The sequence below is a fragment of the Thermobia domestica genome, chromosome 18 (genome assembly GCF_964235325.1).
Source record: "Thermobia domestica chromosome 18, izTheDome1.hap1.1, whole genome shotgun sequence".
NCBI lineage: Eukaryota > Metazoa > Arthropoda > Insecta > Zygentoma > Lepismatidae > Thermobia > Thermobia domestica.
In genome coordinates this window covers 70,768,490-70,790,667 of record NC_137471.1, presented here as the reverse complement: position 1 = coordinate 70,790,667, position 22,178 = coordinate 70,768,490, and the positions used below count along the sequence as shown (strand labels likewise).

Sequence of the window (22,178 nt, the reverse complement as noted above, 5' to 3'; positions counted from 1 at the left end):
TTATTTGTGCATTATGATTATGCTCAAACATATAGAACTGTCAAACCGTTCGTTGCCTGGACGATAACTACTACTGACTTGTGACAAGTGGAGGTCTTTATGAACTCAAAAATCTAGTAATTGTACGGTATAGGTACAGTCAATAATTTTATTATTCCAGTATCAACTACCATTATCGGCGTTTTTGCAAAGTTGCGAATTTCAGGTCTAAAGAGTCGTATGGCATAAAAATTAAGAAATGACATATTGATGAAGTTAATACAATATTGAGCTTATGTAACACCGATTGTTTTATACGTAAGTGTTCGATTTCGATAATAAATTGCATATAGTGCAATAGATATAGGTTAAGATAATTACTGAGTCTCTAAGAAAGGCGTCTTCCAAACTCCTTCAACGCTAACTTCCGTGTTCTTCGGTTTTTATAGAACTTCTTGGTTACTAAATGTCATTAACATCCAAAACTTGTGATTTGATCTCAGTATTACAATTATTACAAATAGAGACTGGTTCTAGATTAGAAATGGCAATTTTGGAAACATGTACGGCTTCTTTCTAAAGTTCAGTTTGAGAACTTGTTTTCTTCCTTGAATGCATCAACTACTGATATACTATCAAGTTGGGGAAAATGGTGAATTGTGGTAAATATTCACTTCGTGATGAAAAGAACCAAATTTACACTCACAGCAAAACTAGCCAAGTATTCACGGTTGGTTAGTTATAGCTAGTACTGCATGACAAAAAGTTTCCGTGTGTCGAAAAAAGGGCTCAACACTATGGATCGTAAGTTGCATAACTGCGTAGGATTTACATCTGACAAAGAAGATAATGCTCAAGTTCATATGCTTCGTCCCTCACATATTGTGGAGAGGAAGAGGAACATTTGAAAGGTATACGAACGTCATCTGCAGGGGATAGGTAGAAATTTGTAGTGACTGAATGAGGCACAGGTATTTATTGGTGTATCATAGAATAAGAACTACCTTCTTTCGGCCCGCCATTCCAGAGGTCGTTCACATGAATATTCGTCACTTGTATCAAGTTGCCAAGTCTAAGTCTAACGTGAATATATAGGGTGGGCCATATTGATGCGATTTATATTTTGAATACTGTAAGCAATAACATTCATGTATGTTTTTCACTTAACTTAATAGGAAGTGTAAGGATCCAATTAACTGATACTTGACAAAATCCACAACTGTTGCATAAAACACCATTGCACAATGCCAAGGTTAACTGTGTGGTGTGCAGTGAGTTATACCTATGTGATAGATCTCTGTTTTTTTGAGAACTAACATAATGACACCATCAGTCACCGGTGAACGGTACAACGCAATGTTACGAACATTTTTCATTCCCGAAATGAGACGATTGGCCTAAGGGACATGTGGATGCAGCAAGATAGTGCTACTAGTCGTATTGCAGTAGTGTCAGTGACAGCCTTTCGACGACACTTCCCGGGACACATCTCTAGATTCGGTTATATTCATTGTCCACCTAAATTCTGCTGTCTAACTTCACTGGACTATTTCCCATGGAGTTATCTAAAGGAAAAGGTGTCCACCACAAAGCTCATTACCACCAATGAACTGAAGGACAGCATCTGAAGGGAGTTAGCACTCCCTGCCGAAACCCTGCGCCAATCTGAACATGATTGTTAGGGCTAAAGAATGTTCTCGTCAAGGTGGTGCCCATCTAAAGGATGTGATTTTCAAACACTGAACACAGTGCAAAACTTCCGTCCTTTAGCAATGTGTTTCACATAGTTAATAATAAATGTTGTATTCAACATGCTCCACAAATACATTTTAAATGTGTCCCATCAATATGGCCCACCCTGTATTCCTCTGGAAAGAAGGTATAGCTTCTAGTAATGGAATAATATATCATGTAATGCATGTTAATTTTTTTTTAAAAAAAACGATAATAAACAATAAAAATAAATAAAAGATTATGATGAATATTTGTAATTGTTACCGGTTTGCTGTTATTCAGAAATTATTTTTTGTGTGTTAATAAACTATGATTGAACTTAAGGAATTGAGTTAACCAAGACGCATTTCTACGTAAGTCAGTTATTATGTTTTTCAAATTCAGTTACTTTAACTTGTAGATAATGCAGACAACGGGTGCCGTTTTCTTAACTGGGTACCATTTTTAGAGTAAGACCTAAATAGAAATCCTCTACATTGGCGATCCTTCACAAAAGAAGCTTGGAGGTTGGATATGAAACAAGCTCATATTATGTTCATATCCACATCCCGTGAACAGCATCGACGCACCTGTTTGCCATAATTTTTGGCGCATAGACTATTTTTTTTAAATTTAGTGTTTAACTGCCAGTAGGATATGCATTTGTGTTGGAGCCATATGGAGATTTTTTTTCGATTTATGTGTATTGTTATTATTGTAGTTATTTTGTTTGATTTACAACTTTCATACAATAAATACAGAATTCGATAATAGAGGGGGTGTTGGAGTCATAAGTCTATAAAGCAACTGATGACTGTTTACTATTGTACATGGTTGTATCCGGTGCTGTTAAGAAGAAAATTGTTCAACGTAGAAGATGCGTTCGTCACTGCAGGACCTAGGATGAGTTCTCGAAAGGATGAATTAAAGATCAACCAACTATACATGATGATAACCATCTTGTCCTGATCTAATACCATGCTGTTTCTTCCTTTGAGGTTTGTGGAGGACACGGTTATACCATTAGTAGACAAAAGTGATAAAAAGAGGACAGGATGGTTTCGGAATGTATGGAGAATAATGAAGAAATTAACTTGGTCAACCAGAAACCCAATGAGGAACTATAGGAATAGAAGGGAAGAAAATAATAATATATATAAATGCAGTTAATATAGAAGGAAGGGAACTGTTTCAGACATTTGCTGAAAACGTTCAGGTGACGTGGGGTACGTTGTAGAAGGCATGTTGGAAGGTAAAAAATAAAAACGCGAAAGATGTTTTAATTGATGGATTTATTTAAACAGAAAATTACTATTGCGAAGACGAATAGATTAGCCGAAGACCGTAGTGCATAGAGACTTCTCAGTTTATAGCAAGCAGCGTGCTAGTAATGGCGAAATAAATGTGATGGCGATAGTTACGTATATCCCTTCAGAATCTGTGTAATCGTATAAACCATGCACTGCAATCTATAACAGAGGACATGCCTCGTTCCGTATGACAGAAATGCGATTACACAAAATTCTTATCACCAATCCATGGGTACACATATTCAGCCGCGATTAACGCATCTTAGGCATACTTTCCCAATGAAGCAGCGTATACAAATGTAAAATAGTAAACAGTTACTTTAGTTACTTACGAAACCCCACCCTTCTTTCATGAATACCTTAATATGGTTTAAGATACGTTGTATAATACGAAACATTTCCTCTTTCATTACAGCATTCTTTGTTTTTTGGCTGTATACTTACCTTGATGTAGCACTTGAGGCCTAGCGTTGTATAGCCGCCCTTGGCGTGATAGCTATTACTGTTAAGCTTTCACACTGCATAATACTTAATATTTTGTTCTTTTCTAGAAAAATGCTTGGTAGTAGTGCTTTAATGAACATTGACTTTTTTTAATTCTTATAAACATACGAATCTTTTGTTTTGTTTATGCCACGCTTTTTAATTTTTTGTGTTGCTGTTTGTTGCAAGTGCATAGATGCTAGATACTTTTCAAATTCTTATTGATACATACTATTAAAATTTTAGATTATAAGTTTTGCCCTAAAATTTGCTTTCGAGTCTTCATGCAAATGTATTAATAGTATATAAACAGGTACATCGTAATTTTTTTTTTGAAAGCTGCTCAAATTTTATATTAAACACAAGTACTTCGTTTGTTCTAAGTTCATATTTATTTTTGTGTACGAACCATATTTGAAAGTATCAAAATGATACAGGTGAGTGCGGAATTATTTTGTTCTCGACTAAGATTGTATGTGATTTTACATGTGGAAATACTTAAGAATAAGTTGTGGATGTATTTGAATGGGCATGTCTAGGTACTGTGTGATATCCACCTTTCAGATCATTCGTTCCTTCAAGAACAGATACCAGATAATTTAGCTGCCCATAATAACCTATTATCTTCACATAGTGTATCAGTTACTCACGCATAGTGCTTAAGAGCGATTTCATTTTCATTATTGGGTATTGTTTGATCCCACGTAAGGCCATCTGTGGGGTCTCCCGCATTATTTGATGAGAGCTACCACGTGGCTGTATACTTAGTTGTACACGTCTTTTGCGCGGGATGCCATAGTTCGATTCCTGGCTGGAACGCATGTGGTTCGGATCCCACGTTAAGCTGTAAGTCCACTCTCATATAGCCTTGCTGCCAAAGAGAACGCTAAACCCCAACTCAAGCAACCATCTTGTTTGATGGGACGTGAATAAACGAAATAGGAAGGCAGATATGTATATATATGAAATATCTAACATTCATTGGTTAATTTTAAACTTCGCGCTCCTACTCCCGATAGTGTTACTTCTTGCTTTGAGGGGCCGCGGTGGCTCAGTGGTAGAGCGTTACCTCTGGTAAATGGGGTCCTTGGTTCGATCCCAGCTTGCGCCAAGTGAGCTTTGAGGTGAACAAACACCGTGCACGTGGGTTTTCTTGGGGTTCTCCTGTTTCCTCCCACTTTCTTCATTCCATCATTTCATTCATTTCTCATCATCACCGTCTCCGTTAGCCTAACCGACATAACCGTGGGACGTAAAACTTAAAGATTTCATTTCAATTTTTCTTCCTTTGAAAAATGCGCAAAGCTTAATGGAATAACGCTCATTGGTTACTTTTAAAACGTTACCCAGCTCAAACGATTATGTACATGTATGAAAAATAACTAGCATATTATCTGAATAATAAAATAATGTAATAGGAAAAATACTTACATTATAAAACAGGATAAATTCCAGTTATACTTCGAAAAAAAATAAATAAAATGTATGCAAAAAGATGAAACTGTCATTCGTTAAAATGAAGTGTTCGTTAAAACACATTAAATGAGGAAAAGGATAGAGGAGACTTAAAAAAAAATTCGCAGTTCTGAATATTATACTTGCGTTCGTTACAACGATATTTTTCTCTAAGTACATTCGCCAGATCAGCATTGAGAATATCATTAACACGTTAAAAAGAAATTTTTAAAAAAAAGCGGGCTGAAAACCTTGAACTATTGTAGTTGATATCCCAAGACTGTTCGGTATCTTGCTGATGCTGTTGGTACTTATACCACTGTTACACCCTGATGAATAAATTAACATTAATTATTTTTAGACATCTTGGTTGAATCATCCTTTGGTTGCAGTATTGAGCGATTTCTGTTCAGTGGTAAATAAATACTGTTTCAACTTAAGATAATCCTCACAATGCTACAGCTTACGAGGTACGTGCATCATCAGGTAAATGCTAAAGAAACTTCAGAAATCAACTGTTCGCATAATAACTGAAAGAAAGATGGAAATACTACTTTGGGATCCAAAATCAGGACCTACCAATTACAAAGCGAGGTCGTTAACTGTTCACCTACTTGCTCGTCTTTTTAAATCTAATTTCGCCTTAATTTAAGTATTTTTCCCAATGCTGATTTCATATTCCAGAAATTGAACCTGCACAATACCTACTTTTTCTTTGAACTTAATATGAAATTCTGATTTGTTCTGAAATACAGTTAACCTGACATTTGTAAAGTTATTTATTAAACTAAACTTGGTTTAAATTATAATCAAAGAAAACTAATGTTATAACTTGGAAGGAAGTTTGTTTTGATCACGCTAAAAGCGCCGTAGTAGAGTAATTGTTGTTTTTGTTTGAAGTTTAGCGTTCCTTTCCAGCTCCGAGGCGATGTGAGGTGTAGACCTACAGTTTTAAGATGGAATTCGAATCACTATGAGGCATTAAAATTTCAATGCTCTTTTAACCGGGGAATCGAACCCGGGGTCACGTGCACCATTAAGACACGCGCTAGCAACTAGATCAGTGGGAGGACTGGTAAAATAATGTTTCAAGACTGAAGCATTTGAACAGTATCAGACCCTTTAATTTGTGCGGACTTCCATAGTAATAAGGATTCTCAGTTAATATCCATAAATTATATTCAAAACAGCTTTATGTGTGTGTTTTATGCTTAGTAATGTGTAGCTCTCCCTAATGATCAAACTGCGTAGTTACCATACGGACATCGATCAGCGTACAACTATTTGACCATCTTTCTATCCAACAGAAGTTACACAAGGAATCGAAAGTATACAAACTGTCGAAACTGTCGTATACATTGTCCTACAGAAACGAAAATTAAGCACGTGTTAATACAGCGAACTTACTCAGATTTTGGAATTCGCATATAAAAATTGAATGGATTTATTAATTAAATTAGCTACATAATGGACTACTTTAGCACAAATACCAGCGGTTGAAACATCCTAGAGATGAAATTAATTTTTTCGTGATTCAGGTTATTTTTTTATAGAAGGCACTTCTCCAATACGCCAGGTTTCTCCTACTTTATATAGTGGACAACATCGTGTCCGGGACTTTCTCGGGGTACTCCCATTGCTTTGCATTTTCTTGTTCCACCAATTCTTCCATCATCATTCACTTGCCTTAATCATTGTCTCCCTTAGCCTAACAGGCATAATCGAGGGACGTTAAACTGAAGGATTTAATTTTCCTAATTCATATAAATTCGTATAGAACTGTTCACCAAGTTATGCCATGATGATCGATGTGGTATCTTGAATAAAGAAATAAAGAGCATTTCTTAGAAAAATATATTTCTAATATTCGTACTATATATATATATATATATATATATATATATATATATATATATATCAGCATTGAATTTCTTTTTATTCGTCTATCGTGGAGAACAACATTAGGACACTAAAATTTAAACTACAATGTGTCTCCAACTTCCGAATTAGATTTCATATATGCGGCACATTGTTCTTATTTTTCCTCGAAGTGACATCCTGAAAACGGATGTGTTATTATTACATACTTCAAACGTTATTATTATTATTATTATTATTATTATTATTATTATTATTATTATTATTATTATTATTATTCGTGAATTTGCTGGGCACTGTTGATTAATTACAGATTTCTGTTTAATAATTAATAAATATTTACGTTCTAGATCTTCTTGTTTAAATAGTTTAATTACAGACATGTGTGTACCGTAGCTTAAAGTTTTTTTGTTTTTATATTTATTTATTTTCCTCTCTTAACAATGTGCATGGCATGAATTAACAAAAATGTTGTTCGTGCTTGTCCTAAAGTTTTAACTATATAATGCAGTTAAGGATGCTAACAGATGAGCAGGTCTGTTATACGTGGAAATGATAGTTTACGATTTATGCACATTATATACATATAGTTACGCCAGCACATTAAGCTTTCATATTTGGACTGTAACAAGATTGTTTGCATTTAAATTTTCGTTCAAACAATAGTTACATATCAGTACTCAAAGAGAAAAATCATACCTTGTGTCTCGAGTTGTTGTGTTTCGTACGGTTTCAGTGTTCCCTTACGCTTCCGTTTCTGATCCGTTGCGTGTGAAGTGTGTATGGCATTTGTTGATGTGTCTTTTTAATTTCATAGTCGTATAGTGATAGTATGGTTCATCGATCATGAAACTAAAATGACTGTGACGGTAAATCGGGGTTAGCTGCCAATGCAATGGTAATGAGTAAAGCACGGAGATTGTTTGTGTTGTTTGTGTAACTGTTCTTCTGGTCGATATTATTTGCGTGGCTTCATCTGAATTAATCAAGAATTCCATAGGAAGGGAGAAACCTACAGTGGTTCCAGCTGAATTTTTAGATGTTACCGAAGAAAATTACAGGAAACACTGAAACCGTATAAGTAAAGCACAAAAATTCGAGATACGTGTTAAGACTGTTCTTACTTGAATGGTATGTCCCATAGCATCTATCAGTAATCATTTATTGCCATCTTCCATGTATGGTACCCTTAGAATGCCTGTTTCGAAATTCGTAATACAAATCTTTGTCAAGGTAATGTTACACAAAAGTTAACTGTTTGCATTGCTTCTAAGTATAGGTAATAGGAATGGCTTTCTACTTTTAACGAGTAATACCTCAAACGAGAGAACATTAATTACCGTGCAATTCTATAATATTCACGTGCACACACTATTTTGACCACTATCTGCTGATTTGATGAAGAATCTGTAGTTGAGGTTGAAGCTAGAAAATGTGAGGAGGAAAACTAGAAAATAAAAGGGCATATAAAGGATCTTTATATTTATGAATGGCCTTGTGCGCTTGTTTTAAGTGTTGACATGCCGGAACTGATGTTGCTCTTTTTAAGCCATTGCCTTGCTTTAATTCGATATTATCTACTTTTATTAAGTATGTTCGCAGTATACGTATGCATGCATTTATATGCGTATTTGCTTTGAAATCGTAGAATGCATGCTAACATTAATTTTTATTTCAGTAGATAGTAAAAACATCTAGCACCTACTTCGGTGTTACATCGTCACACCTTATGGGGGGAAAAATACTATTAAAAGAAAAGTATGTTAATTGTATGTAAATTTTCACTCATAAGTTCATATTCCATTGATGCAATAGAATATAAAGCGATTTTTAAGTCATACAGTTATGCTGTTACTATCATTAAGAAGCAGTTCCTCTTTATAAGTATATTACTCTAAAATGCATTTCTTAAAGAAGAGAGGGAGGGGGGAGTAAATTGAAAAACAACGTTCTTAATAATATGAGTCCCATCAACTGAAAAACTTGCCATATATGAAGTTGAATATATGAAATATGCATGGGATTCAATATTTTTTTTTTTCAGTTCAGTTCATTATCTGCTGATATGTTTGATTTGGTGAAGTGTTCTTTAATCCGATTGCCAGGTACTTCGAAAAGTAAGTGTAAAACACAGTACTTTCAAATCCATTGGGTTTGAATTGCAAGAGGTTTATCCTGTTTTCTAGAAGAAAGAAAAAAAAACCTATGTGGACAAGTCTAATCTTGTATTTAATAAAGGAAGGGAAACGATATATTCCACGATTGTGTGTATATACAGGGTGTTTCAAAAAACAACACCGACAACGTTTGAGAGGTGGTTCCTGACATCAAGATAAGACTAAAAGTATAGACCAGCCTGGTGGGTACACAAATTCTTCCTTTCAAAGTTATAGGCTGCCGAAAACATGAAAAAATGAAGTTGAAAGTTCCATAACTCCAAAACTATAGGACTTATCGTAGTCGGGTCAAGACTTCACCTAAGAAACTAATATGTGTGCTATCCAAAATTGCATGTTTTAGAATCCTAAGGTACTCATCCAACAATTTTTATGAAGACAGTTTGGCTACGGGCATATAATTTGAAGTACTCACCAACTACCTCTATAAAAATTACGCATCTTTGGTGCGGGAGACCCGAGTTCGATTTCCGACTGGAATTCGCGGTTCGAATGCCACGTTAAGCTCTAGGCCCGTCTCATATAACCTCCCAAAGAGACGCCAAACTCAAATAAATAATTTAAAAAGTCAATTCAAGTAATAATTAAAAATTATTTTTAAATTATTTCAGAATTCAAAATTCTGAAGATTTAACAATGTACGGGTGTAACTTTATTTTATTTCTGGTTTTCTGTTCTTTCCTCCTCTAAAGATAGGTTCGCTGTATTTTGAAATTTAAACTTATTTCACAGCATGGCGTGCACAAACTTTGTATTTAAAGAGCAAGAAAACCTAGTGTTTGTGTCATTTCACGAACAATGTATAAAAGTGTTCGCTGTTCAATAGAGATCTAATAGAACGCCAGAACATCAAAGTGGGCATGGCCCTGTTTCCTGCTGTACATGCGCCTATGATTCTCAATAATATATTTTAACGCGATAGAAAATCTTCTGAAGCCATTAACGATTATAAATCAGGTGATTTAAGTCCATGCACATATTACAGTATCTCTAGTATAATGTAAGAACAATTTCATAGTAATTTCCTAATAGAGTTGCATTAATGCTCAATAAATAGAGAAAATTAGTCGGGGCAATCCAAATGAAATCGATTAATTTCCAGATCAAAGGTTGCTGACAAAATTTATTTATTTTTTAATTTTTTACGTAAGATTGTACCTCATTCAGGGAGTTAAAAACGGGCATTCATTTATTTTTTTAGCCGCTCAGGTTTTGTTTGCAGCGACCATTTTGTATAAGCGCCTGAACGTATTTTGCACTTTTCAGAGGATTCCGTTAAACGCTGTAACCTTTTAGGTTTTAAAGATTACGAGTTCAAACTAAAACCATATGAAAGATAATGGAATGGACAACATTCTGTGTTCTGTGCACATTGGGACGTACTTCAAAACGTTGAAAAAAAAAAGCTCTGAACATTGGGGTTGGAAACCTAGAAATGGCCATATTGGAATGTACATTTTGAAACGAAATAAATGAGACTCATCTTCAATTTTTTGTCTACATAGAGACTACATAATATACAACGTCCCAAACAAGTTCCAGATCTGAGAACCGTATACTTGATTTTTTGGAAATTTTTAAAGTTTGCGAATTTTCGAAAATCGTGTATTTTCACGATCAAATATCTCAGGAAGGACACAAGTGAAACATCTCAAATTTGTACAAAATAGACGATAGTTGTTCAGTAACAAATGAGTAAAATTGCATCACTGAGACTTGAGTAGTTTCTGAGTTTCTTGCAATGATGTGAAATTCGCGATTTTAACAACTGAACAGATATCTCAGGCCTACAATTTATCTATGTTTCATCAGAAGAAGTGCAGTCAAACAGCAAGAAATTCGAGATTTGCTACTTGTAAAAGAATTATCAATGCCATATCATATCAGATTTGTACCTCTGACGCAAACATAAATCAGATGTTATGAATATTCACCATCAGATGAATTTACTGATTGCAGTACTTCAGTACTTCCAGAACATAGCATGTTGTCATTTGCACCTAATGATACCGTAGTCTGTATTTACGCCAAGAAATGGTTAATTGGGAGAATCGAAGACATCAGTCAGGAAAATAATGATATTCTTGTTCACTTTTTCCATCCCCATGGCCCAAGAACCTCTTTTAAACTATCTACGAATGACAAAGTGTGAGTGCCAATTACGAAGGTTCTCCGGAAACTCTCACCCATAGAGTTCACAAGTCTCACAGGTCGTACTTTCAATACCAGGGCCAAACTCTGTATACAAATTAGTAAACTGTTTACTTCACTGATGTCTTAATAGGAACGCTATAGGCAGAAAAGTAATAACAGAGGAGTTTCATTTTTGTATAAGATATGATTTATAAATTATGCATACTTTACCCCTTAAACATTTCTGTCGTGTTATTTTGACTTTTGTTACGAAGTTTATATCCACGGCTCATGGCAATTCATGATATTAAGTCCTAGTGAAGAAAAAACTTATAACTCAGAAACTACTCAAGTCTCAGTGATGCAATTTTACTCACTTGTTACTGAACAACTATCGTCTATTTTGTACAAATTTGAGATTTTTCACTTGTGTCCTTCCTGAGATATTTTGATCGTGAAAATACAAGATTTTCGAAAATTCGCAATGTTAAAATAATTTCCAAAAATCAAGTATATGGTTCTCAGATCTGGAACTTGTTTGGGACGTTGTATACTATGTAGTCTCTATGTAGACAAAAAATTGAAGATGAGTCTCATTTATTTCGTTTCAAAATGTACATTCCAAAATGGCCATTTCTAGGTTTCCAACCCCAATGTTCAGAGCTTTTTCTTTCGACGATCTGAAGTACGTCTCAATGTGCACAGAACACAGAATGTTGTTCATTCCATTATCTTTCATATGGTTTTGGTTTAAACTCATAATCTTTAAAACCTAAAATGTTACAGCATTTAACGGAATCCTCTTAAAAGTGCAAAATACGCTCAGGTGCCTATACAAAATGGCCGCTACAAACAAACCTGCGCGCTAAAAAATAAATGAATACCCGTTTTCAACTTCTGAATGTGGTACTAACTTAGGTAAAAAATTAATAAAAAACTAAATTTTGTCAACAACCATCATTGGTCGATTTCATTTGGATTGCCCCAGTCGCATATACCTGGCAGTAAGAAATGGTAAGTCTCCGTTGTCACGAAGAAAATTTACTGATTTTATTTATTAATTATTTATGTTTAAATATTAGATGTTTGTTTTGTTGTAAGAGGATTTTTTTTTTCTTTCTTGGTGACAAAATGTAGGATTTTCTGTTTATGGTTTTTAATTCATTTAGCATCTGCTTTGGTAGCAAATGATTTAATTACAAATTTTCTAGTAGATTTTTTTTTTTCGTTATAGCACATTAGTGTTTGTTTGTTATTCATCTCACTTTTTCTTTTGCACAGCATTGTGCGGACCTACCAGAGCGACTAGCAGAGGTTAGTTAAAATCCTGTTTTACAAATAGCACGTGGGCTGTTGACTGGTGAATGTATTGTATACTTGTGTTTACACAAGAGCACTAAATGGGTTGTTTACTTACCTTTGGAGGGTTGGGTTAAGCGTGTGTGGGTACGCACTTTAATACCGCAGTTTTTTGTTTCATTATTATTATTACCAGTATTATTACAGTTCGTACAAATAGCATGCTATTACTTGAGCACTTCATGAGTAACATAGTAAAAAAAAAAAAAAAAAAAAAAAAAAAAGGAACCGAGAGCTTCTCCCTAATGGCTTATTAAACGAAATGTTTCGCGAATAGGTCAGCTGAGTTTATGAAGTTACTTGTTTATGCATCTAAAATCACAATGGGTAAACGAAACAAGTTTGAATGCTTTCATTAAACCAGCGTGAAAGAAATTTTCCATGCCATAAGGAAGAAATGGACATGTCACTCGCTCTCTCGAACATTACAAACAACGCAATTTCTGACTGATTAAAAGAAAAAATGGTTTAGTTTGTAAAGAAAAAAAACGTTTTTGGTAGGAGGGTTATGAGATATTTGGCGTTTTCTTCGGATTTTCGAGGATTGTTAACTATTAATATGATGTTTACAGTTTACGGTACCGCATGTCATTAAATTACTTTACTAATGTATGATAGTAACGTTTGGTTTAAAAAGATTGCAACTATGGGCATCCATATAAAGGAGACGGCTGTTATCCGAGCTTTTCTCTAATTCCCGTCTTATACTCTGTCTTATTCCTGTCTTATTGTGCGAGAGGAGGGGCGAAAAGTATTGAATCTCACCTAGAAGGGACGTTACAACTAGATTGATACATTAGCATTTCTTTGCATATTCACCTCGTATAGCAATGTACTTTTGCATTTGGTGCTGCAATTTGACTACCGTCAAATAGATACCATCTGTCCTGAGCCTCACACCACATAACAACCTCGATATGTTGACAGCATTTGTTATTCCACAGTTGCAGCAACGCAGGTCTCTTGAATTAATCGTTTTCAAACTTCGTCCTTCGAGGTGAAGTGACGTCCGCAAAATGAAATTTTCAACATGTTAGTTCGATGGAATCATCAAGATGGATGAAGAACTGCTGTGAACTCACAATCGACTAAAGCAACTTGTGCAATTGCAGCACGATGAGGAGATGTATTGTCTTGATACAGGACGGCTCCCCTTTCAAGTTTCCCTGGTCTCGTCTCAATTGTTATTTGCAGTTTGTGTAAGTTAACATAATATTTCCAATTGGTAGTGGATCCTGTCTTCAGAAAGCCAGCACAATTTATCCCTTCTGGGAAAAAAAAAAAAAAATCGCCATTACATTTTGGGAAGATGCAACCGCTTTGAATTTTTGAGTAGTAGTGATGAAGTGTGCCACCGTTGTTCTGAGAGGTTTTGCTTCTGGTCGAAATGGTAGATAAAGATCTCTTTGTGTTTTACGTATTGCTTCTTGAAGGCATCAGTGTTGGTTTCTATCAACTGGAAATTGTACTGAGAAATCAACAACGTTGTCGCTTTTGTTCTGGGGACCATGGACGACCCTTTGTTCATGGGCAGTTAGTTCCTCATATATAATGTCTCACATGTTCGGCATACATTCCTACACGTTCAGAGGTTGTTTTCTCGGTCACTCGACGTTCATCCATAATCATATCCAGCACATATTACATATTCTCCGTTGTGCCGTCACTCGACGTCCTTCTCCATGCTTTGGTGCGTCAATTCAATTTTGAATAAATGCGAATGAGCCTTCATTACCTGAAGACTGAGTAATGGCGTTGTGGATTTGTGTTGGACATAAGCTCTTTGAACAGAGATACAGACTTACCTGTCTATCGCTTCTCTCTTCTCTGACCGTCAGTCGTTTCAGACCTGGCGAAACCAAATCAAAAAATCTTATTTTCATCAAATTTGGCACAGTGTGTTATGAAATGACGTGCATTAATCGTACAGAATTATAAATATTTTGCAATACTACTTCTCTGTGAGGCTCAAAACTTCTTATACTCTCCTCGTACATCAATCTGAGTTTAAAATAACATTGTCTTCCCGCTTTTATTTGTGAAACGCCTCATGGTTTCCCTTGCCTCTTCCTTTCTAGAAGAAATTAAAAAGTAAATACCTTACCACAAATCACAATCAAAACTCACCGTTTAATAAAGCCATTAAAGAGAACCCGTAGGTTCCATATTAGCTTTTGTTTTCATCATGCGTTTTTTCATCGCCGTTTTAACACTCATAATTATTGTATTGTTGAGCTCTAATAAGCTTATAAAAAGTTTAGAAAATGGTGCTTCGATTAAAGTGTGTGTGTGTGTCCAAAGGGAGTTTTCGTTTTTGCTAATATATGTTTATTATCAATGGGTCTTAACATATTTCGTTGAGAAAAATTCTTTAATCTGTACATACATTGTTAAAGGTAAGTATGTTACACAAACATCTTAAATTCAGAGATAGATATGAAACAGATTTCATTAGATATTAGTTTAGAAATTGGTGTAAAATAAATTTTAGTAAGCATTAGTTTAGAAATTGATATAAAATAAATTTCAGTACGTATTAGTGTATAAATTGGCATAAAAGAAAGTCCTTAGAAATTGATCTAAAATTAATTTCATTGGACACTCTCAAAAAAGACTATATCATCAATTATATGTATATATAGTTCTAGATAGCTGAAGAATTAAGATGTTTAGTTCGATTTACCGTAGTTCCCAGAGAACATTGTTATTCTGAACGTGAAATGTCAAAAGTTTGTGTTGTCTTAAAATTGGAGAATTTCAACAAATTTTATATTAATATAATTGAAACCATATTAACGTGATAGTTTTATTTAAATTATTGCTGAATTAAGAAATATAATTCAAGAACACGTTTGAAGAAATCGGCTGCTTAAGTAATTTATCTTCAATTAATTTAGGACATGCATACAAAATTCCTTATTTTTCTTTTAGCGGAGAGCCAGAACCAATGTTTTTAAAATTGCTGTATGTATAAAGAATTACGAACATATAGCTAGTTAAAACGTAGCATCTGTAATTTCACATGTTGGCAGACAAGTCAAATCAGTAAATAATTGTAATGAACAAGACATGAATGCAGTAGTAAAGTGATATCAAAAGAACTTACTAGACGTAAATATTAGTAAATGTAAACTCGTGATTTTTACAAAACGTAAGAAGCCAGAGCAATTTCAGTATACAGTAAACGAAACTGATTGTAAGTACTATAAATGATTTAAAGTGTAATACACCTTAGGAAATATATATTTGAAACCCACACTAATAACATAATAAATGAAGCGAACACAAATATTGGATTCCTTTTAAGAATTATTAGAGAGTTTAATAAACCAGCAACTCTCCAAAAGTAGCATAAAACCTATGTTCGTTCCAAACTTGAATATGCGTCCCTTGCATGGAGCCTAGCCACAGAAATGAACTACCTAAAAATTAATATATATATATATATATATATATATATATATATATATATATATATATATAACGGACAAACATAAGTTTCCTAAAACTGAAAACCTATTCACTAAATAGGAATTTCGAAACTGTAACTCTAAGCTCAGAAAATCATTACATAAATCATTACATGACACCATATTGTTGTACAATTACTGCAATGAACTGCTCTCGAGCTTTCAAGTAAACGTACCGAATAGAAAAACGCATAGAGAACCACGAATTTTTAAAATGTACAAAAGCACGGAAGAATATACTAAGTAAGACTCCCACATGGAAGATTAGTGCAATCTACAATAGGCTCAAAAAAAACGACAAGTAATACAATAGGTATAGATATACACCAATTGTAACAATAATTAGCATTGCAAACAATGTAAAGCAAAATCGTAGAATAAAGATACTGGACACTAATTGGAAAGCTGTTGTGTTCAATAAAGTAAATATTAACCTTAATATATATTCAGGTGGTAAGTGCAAAGAAAAGGATATACGTTTGATAAACTATAACTTGAAAACAGTTTAAAAAAAAAAAAAAAAAAACCTTCATATCTTTTGTAAGTCATGGTTGACAATAAGTGCAGAATAGAACAGCTCAGAATGTTACACAAATCAGAGGTAAAGCAAGTAAACTGTGGTTATTTAAATATTTGGTTGGATTGTGTAAACTTAAAAATGGAACTAACAGTTTCCATAAAATGAGGTGGATCTTCTGTTTCGAAGTGCAAAAAAGTAATTTTTAAGTAGGTCTTGACTTCTCGGTAAGGGAAGCGGGAGAAATTGTCATTTTTTGGTGCAAGAGAGAGCTATTTAGTTAGTATGTACTTAGAGTACACTAATTTGGAAGGAGTAGGAAAAAAATATACACTTTGGTGTCACTTCACTGAGCAATGTTCAGTCTTCCAAATATTTCAAAGTAAAAGCCGATAGTTAAGTATAGATTGAGTTTATCTAAACAAAGCATAGCATGGCATGGCATAATAGATTTTAAAAAAAAAATAATTAAAAACTAACCTCTGGAAATAAATAGTTCAATTAATCTGCCAAAATTGTACATTTAGGGCAACACTGCATTTGTTGAGACTGAAGAACCATCTACATTGAGCTACATTATCTAAACGGTTTATAATGAGAATGCCTTTTATAATCTGAAGAAATTTTCTTAACCGCATCTCTATCTTACGTATAAATTTAAACAGTTCTTTTCAATGAATTGGTAGGAAAGTTGTTATTTTGTGACAAACGCCCATATAAAATTGATACGGATTCTAAAGCAGGATAAAAAATAAATAAGTAAAAACAATAGGTTTTCTGTAGTTTTCTCAATAAGTATATAAGAACAGTAAAGTCATGTACTGAAAAAATGTGATTAAGCATGTTTTGTGGCAAAGATTTAGATTTCATACAAAAGTCTTGTAAAGAATATGTAGAATGTAAATAATTTTAACGACATGGTTTGCATGCGTCACTGCATAATGTAAGATATGCATGGAAGAATATGTACGTGTAGCAGGAATAGTTTTGCTCGAAGTACGAATCACTTGTACAATCTGTGCACGGATTTAAATTATGTATTTTCTGTTACTGAAATGATTAACTTAATTGGGTTTGATTGATTGGTGGTACAATCCGCGGCAAAAAACCTGCAACATGAGGATGTAAGTTTATTGTGAAACTACGCCTAACAGCACAGGGTATGAATATAACGTGTAAGTGGAACGAATCACGCCAGGATAAACCTCGGCCTCCTCCCGTGCACACTTATTTTGGAGCAAAAGACTTCGTCATTTCACAATAAATTTATATGCTCATGTTGCAGGTTTTTTGCCGCGGATTGTACAATCCAAAAATCTACGTAGAACATACTGTAGGTAAATCATAGAAGTAAACAGTAGAAAGTAAATGTGTTAGAGTGTATAAAAACAAGTGATATGCTCATCTGTTAGTATTCTGTTTCATCTTATGAAAACTCGCGTTGTGTGCTTGATCGGTGTTCCGGTATACATCTTCAACAATCTTTTCGTATAATTATGTTGTGTCAAATACACATTATTATCAAATCATCCTTGCGCCTGATCTGTATAAGATCCTTCCTTTTTGCCTTGCACGTTTTGTCAGCAATTCATTGGTAAAATAACTCTTATCGTAGTGGGTGAATTTGACATTTGTTTGATATAGGATAAAAGATCACTAGACGCTACGTTTATATTAGTTTCGTTGTTGCTGTGTAGTGAGGGTTAAAGAACTTATCACCGTCATTTCTTCTTCTTTAATAAATATTATATGTATATATTTGTATTAAAAAAAAAAAGTAGTAGTTTGAATTTTACATCAGTACACCGAGACCTGTGGCATGCTTCTGTAATAATCTAAATCTCTTGAAGGTAGTATATGGAAAAGGGACTGTTTATGTCCAGGGATCTTGTATGATGAACACACTCACCAATAGTACCGAATTTTTGGAGTCTCGGCGTACTTTGTGGTGGACAGACACCGTGTTCGTGGGTTTTCTCGGGGTTCTCCCGTTTCCTCCCACTTTATTCACTTCACCAATCCATTCATTTCTCATCATCGCCTCCTTTAGCCTGGCCGGCATAAGGGTGGGACGTAAAATTGGAATAAATTTCATTTCATTTCCATTTTGGAGTTCCGACGTGCTGGAGATTATGTTAGTATTATGTTCCACCTTTCATAACCTTTATTTTGCGTAAAGACGCAAAACAAACTCAATCAATCCACGTTAGTACGACTTATTTTTTTATTGTCAGACAGACATGAAATGTGTACCAATAAGTATAGTCTGTGTTAATAAATTTTTGTTGGTTGATAACTAATTTCTGTTCCACAGCATGAAACCTGTATATTTCAGGACATGGATGTATATAGCTTGACCATTCGCGTTTCTGTATATTAGTTTTGAGTCTCTCTCTCTCTCTGTATATATATATATATATATATATATATATATATATATATATTACTTGCGTCGAGTGTCCAAAAGTTCTAATGTAACACAAAAGAGTCACTTGGTGGTATTCCGTCGGTAACACGTAACACGCATCAAGTCGAGTCGCGGTGGCTCAGTAGTAGAACGTTTGTCTCTGACGCGTGGGGTCCTGGTTCGGTCGCAGCTCGCGCGAAGTAGACTGTGGTGGACAAACACCGTGTGCGGGTTTCCTCGGGGTTTTCCCGTTTCCTCCCACTTCATTCATTCCACCATTTCATTCATTTATCATCATCACCGTCTTCTTTAGTCTAGTCGGCATATTCGTGGGACGTAAAACTAAAAGATTTTATTTCATTTCATAAAATCGAATTCTGCGAGATTTTGATATTTTTTCTTCTGCTAAGGTATGAGTATGTGGACCTTGGAGTTTGTTATAATTTTGCGAAATAGATGTGACTTTATTAGAAGGGTAAAGCTGCCAACTCTAAAACTTTTAGAATTGCTTCGAAAAATAGAAACTTTTCCAGGAAATAATTTCCAACGTAAGTTATTGATGTGAAAGAGCATACGTTAAGTTACAAAAGATCGTGTTGAAACTTCATCCTAATCTGTTAAAGATGAAAGTTTTTAGAGTACTTACTAGTTAATATTGAGGGAGAAAGAAGTAGGTTAATAAAAAATTGAAAAGAAAAGTAACACAAATTTGTTAGTGAAAAATTTCTATTTTTCTATTAACTACTTCGTAGCTGAATTCAAAATATTTGTTTTATAGTTTGTTTTGCATTCAACCGAGTTGCAAAATTTAATGTAAACAATTTCATAAATTGAACGAGACTAAATGGGATGGATTAAGCCGACCAACCAGCAATTTGAAATCGGGAATTTGTGATCAGCATATCACAAGTTTAAGTCGGAATCCACTATGTCCTTACTTTTTAAGGTAATTCTCCAGTTCTCTCGATGCTTGGTGAATGCCGTACTGCCATCATCATATGACTTTTTCCCAACATACTGCCATATCATATGACTTTTTGCCAACAGTCACCTACCTAAATAATGGCTAAACTCAGTAGTGACTTCGGTTTCACTGAAATCTGTAGACCACTTTAACTTGGCGTTATCTCATTGTAATCTGTAGACTAATGGCAATTGAATTACCTCACTAGAATCTATAGACGAGTGTGGTTAGAGTTATCTCACTGAAATGAATAGACCCGTTTGACTATCATCTTACTGAAATTGGTAAACCAGTGTGACTTGGGTTCTCAGTGGAATCAGGAGACCATCGTGACTGGTTATTTCACTGGAATTGGTAGAGTAGTAACACTTGGGTTATCTAGCTTAAATCGATAGACCAGTGTAACTTCAGTTATCTAACTGAAATCGATAAACCAGCGTGAAGGGTTACCTCGCTAAAATCGGTAAACCAGTGCGATTAATCTTCGCTGATATACAATAAAGCCTCGATTATCCGCGATTGCCACGAAAAAAAAAAAAAAAAAAAAAATTAACCTGCTTAGTCGCGCCTTATTGTTGTTCATAAGTAGTCGCTTCAAACTGACACTCCACATTCAAATAAGTACTGTATGTTCTAAAACTTAAAAGTAAATTGCATTATAAAAAATCAATATTTCCACCAATAGTGCACATTTCGAAGTGCGATTCTACTCTGATAAACAGAAGCCCATTTGTGTGATAGTAAATTACATTCATTGTTCGCTGCGGAGTGAGTGTTCTCGGGCGACTACTGGAGAGTTAATTACAAACTTCAAAAAAAGGAATCTTAATCCAAGCCAGCAACCGGGAAAATACAATAGGTCTTACAGTGCGAAGGTCGAAAATTACTGACAAGTTTACAGTACAGTATTTCGTTTACTGTTCTTTATTTTAATGATTTAGACGTAGAGCAAAGGTATCCTAAAAGTTTTACTGTTTTTTGTACAATAAAACGTAGTTTTTATGCTGAAATTTTTGTGTGTGGGTATTTGTTTCACATTGTATTAAATCTTTTTCCGGGTTATCCGCAGTGCCCTTGCCATCCAATTCCGCGGATAATCTAGGTTTTACTATATTTATATTTCCTGCAAATATGTAATATAATTAACTCTCTCACACTATTAGAACTAAACAGTAGTAATTTAGAATACCAAAAAGGAAAATCTTAGCTTACTTGCTTGCTTTTTCATGTCTGGATGCTTTAAGTTTCGCTTATCTGTTGCTTATGCTGTAAATTGTAGTTTCTTTTCGTCAATGCTTTAAAATTTCTTTGCTACTTTTCTTTTTTTCCTCTTCTTTTCGTTCACATAAAAACCTTCATACGGTGTGGTGCTTCATTTAATTTTTTTTCAGTGTACTATGCTTTCTGTATTTCATATATGTAAATTTGTAGAAAGCAATAGAAATATCCATATAGGAAGCAATACATGTAATTAATAAGAGGTTTGTTTTATTGTAGAAAGCAGAATGGATGACGACTACATGCAATCATGCTTTGTACGCCATTGTGGACGTATTCACTCAATATTTTGATGTTTTGGGTCCACTACTTCTTGAAGATTTGTATACGCAGCTTCATTGGTGTGTACAACAAGGTATGAAGCATTTTTACTTATTTTGTCTGTGCTATATTTATCTAAAGTAAGTAATTTTCAACCATTTGGTGTTCGTGCTGTTTACAGCTATGTTTGTATTAAACGCTTCCATTGTTATTTTACCTAGTAGTCTTATATATGCTTAATTGGTAGCTTAAACTACCAGCATTGAAATACTAAATTTTCGGCCCCAGAAGTGCAGTGCCTCAGTCCTTGGATCGATATCAGGTTATGTGAGTTTGTAGAGGACAACATCGCATCCATGCGTTTTGTGGAGGTTCTCCTGTTTTCCTCCCATGTTATCATTCTACCAATTTTTTCATAATATTTTGCTTTCATAATCATACGTATCCTTAACCTAAACCGCTCACCTCTGGTGCGTGGGATCTCTGGTTCGACCCTAGCTCGCGCCAAGTGGGCTTTGTGTTGGACACACACTGTGCACGTGGGTTTTTTCAAAGTTTGCCCGTTTCTTTCAATAGCTTTCCCTTTCATCATTTCATTTACTATTACGGATTTCACCGACCTGAAAACCCTGGAGAACCTGGATTCAGCTTGTAAAAAAATTCTGGAAAAGTCGAAATTCAGTTTGCAAAAAGTCGTAGAAAAATGAAAAAATTTCATGAAAAGCTGAGAAAAATCTGGAAAAGCCAGGGAATTTTAAGTACGGATTTTTAATTCTCAGAGCCTATTTTTCCTT

General features: G+C 34.5%; 1 protein-coding gene across 6 annotated transcripts in view; it reads left to right on the top strand.

The window, feature by feature from the left end:
* The window catches only part of Sec71 (ADP ribosylation factor guanine nucleotide exchange factor Sec71), a 140,624-nt gene that overhangs the window by 90,366 nt on the left and 28,080 nt on the right, over positions 1-22,178 (top strand). For 5 of the 6 annotated variants that reach the window (XM_081746168.1, XM_081746167.1, XM_081746164.1 and 2 more), the window contains 2 exons: positions 12,410-12,442; positions 21,343-21,478. In XM_081746168.1, the coding sequence (XP_081602294.1) occupies positions 12,410-12,442; positions 21,343-21,478 (169 nt within the window). The remainder of the gene's footprint in view (positions 1-12,409; positions 12,443-21,342; positions 21,479-22,178) is intronic. The other variant, XM_081746166.1, reaches the window with a different exon arrangement.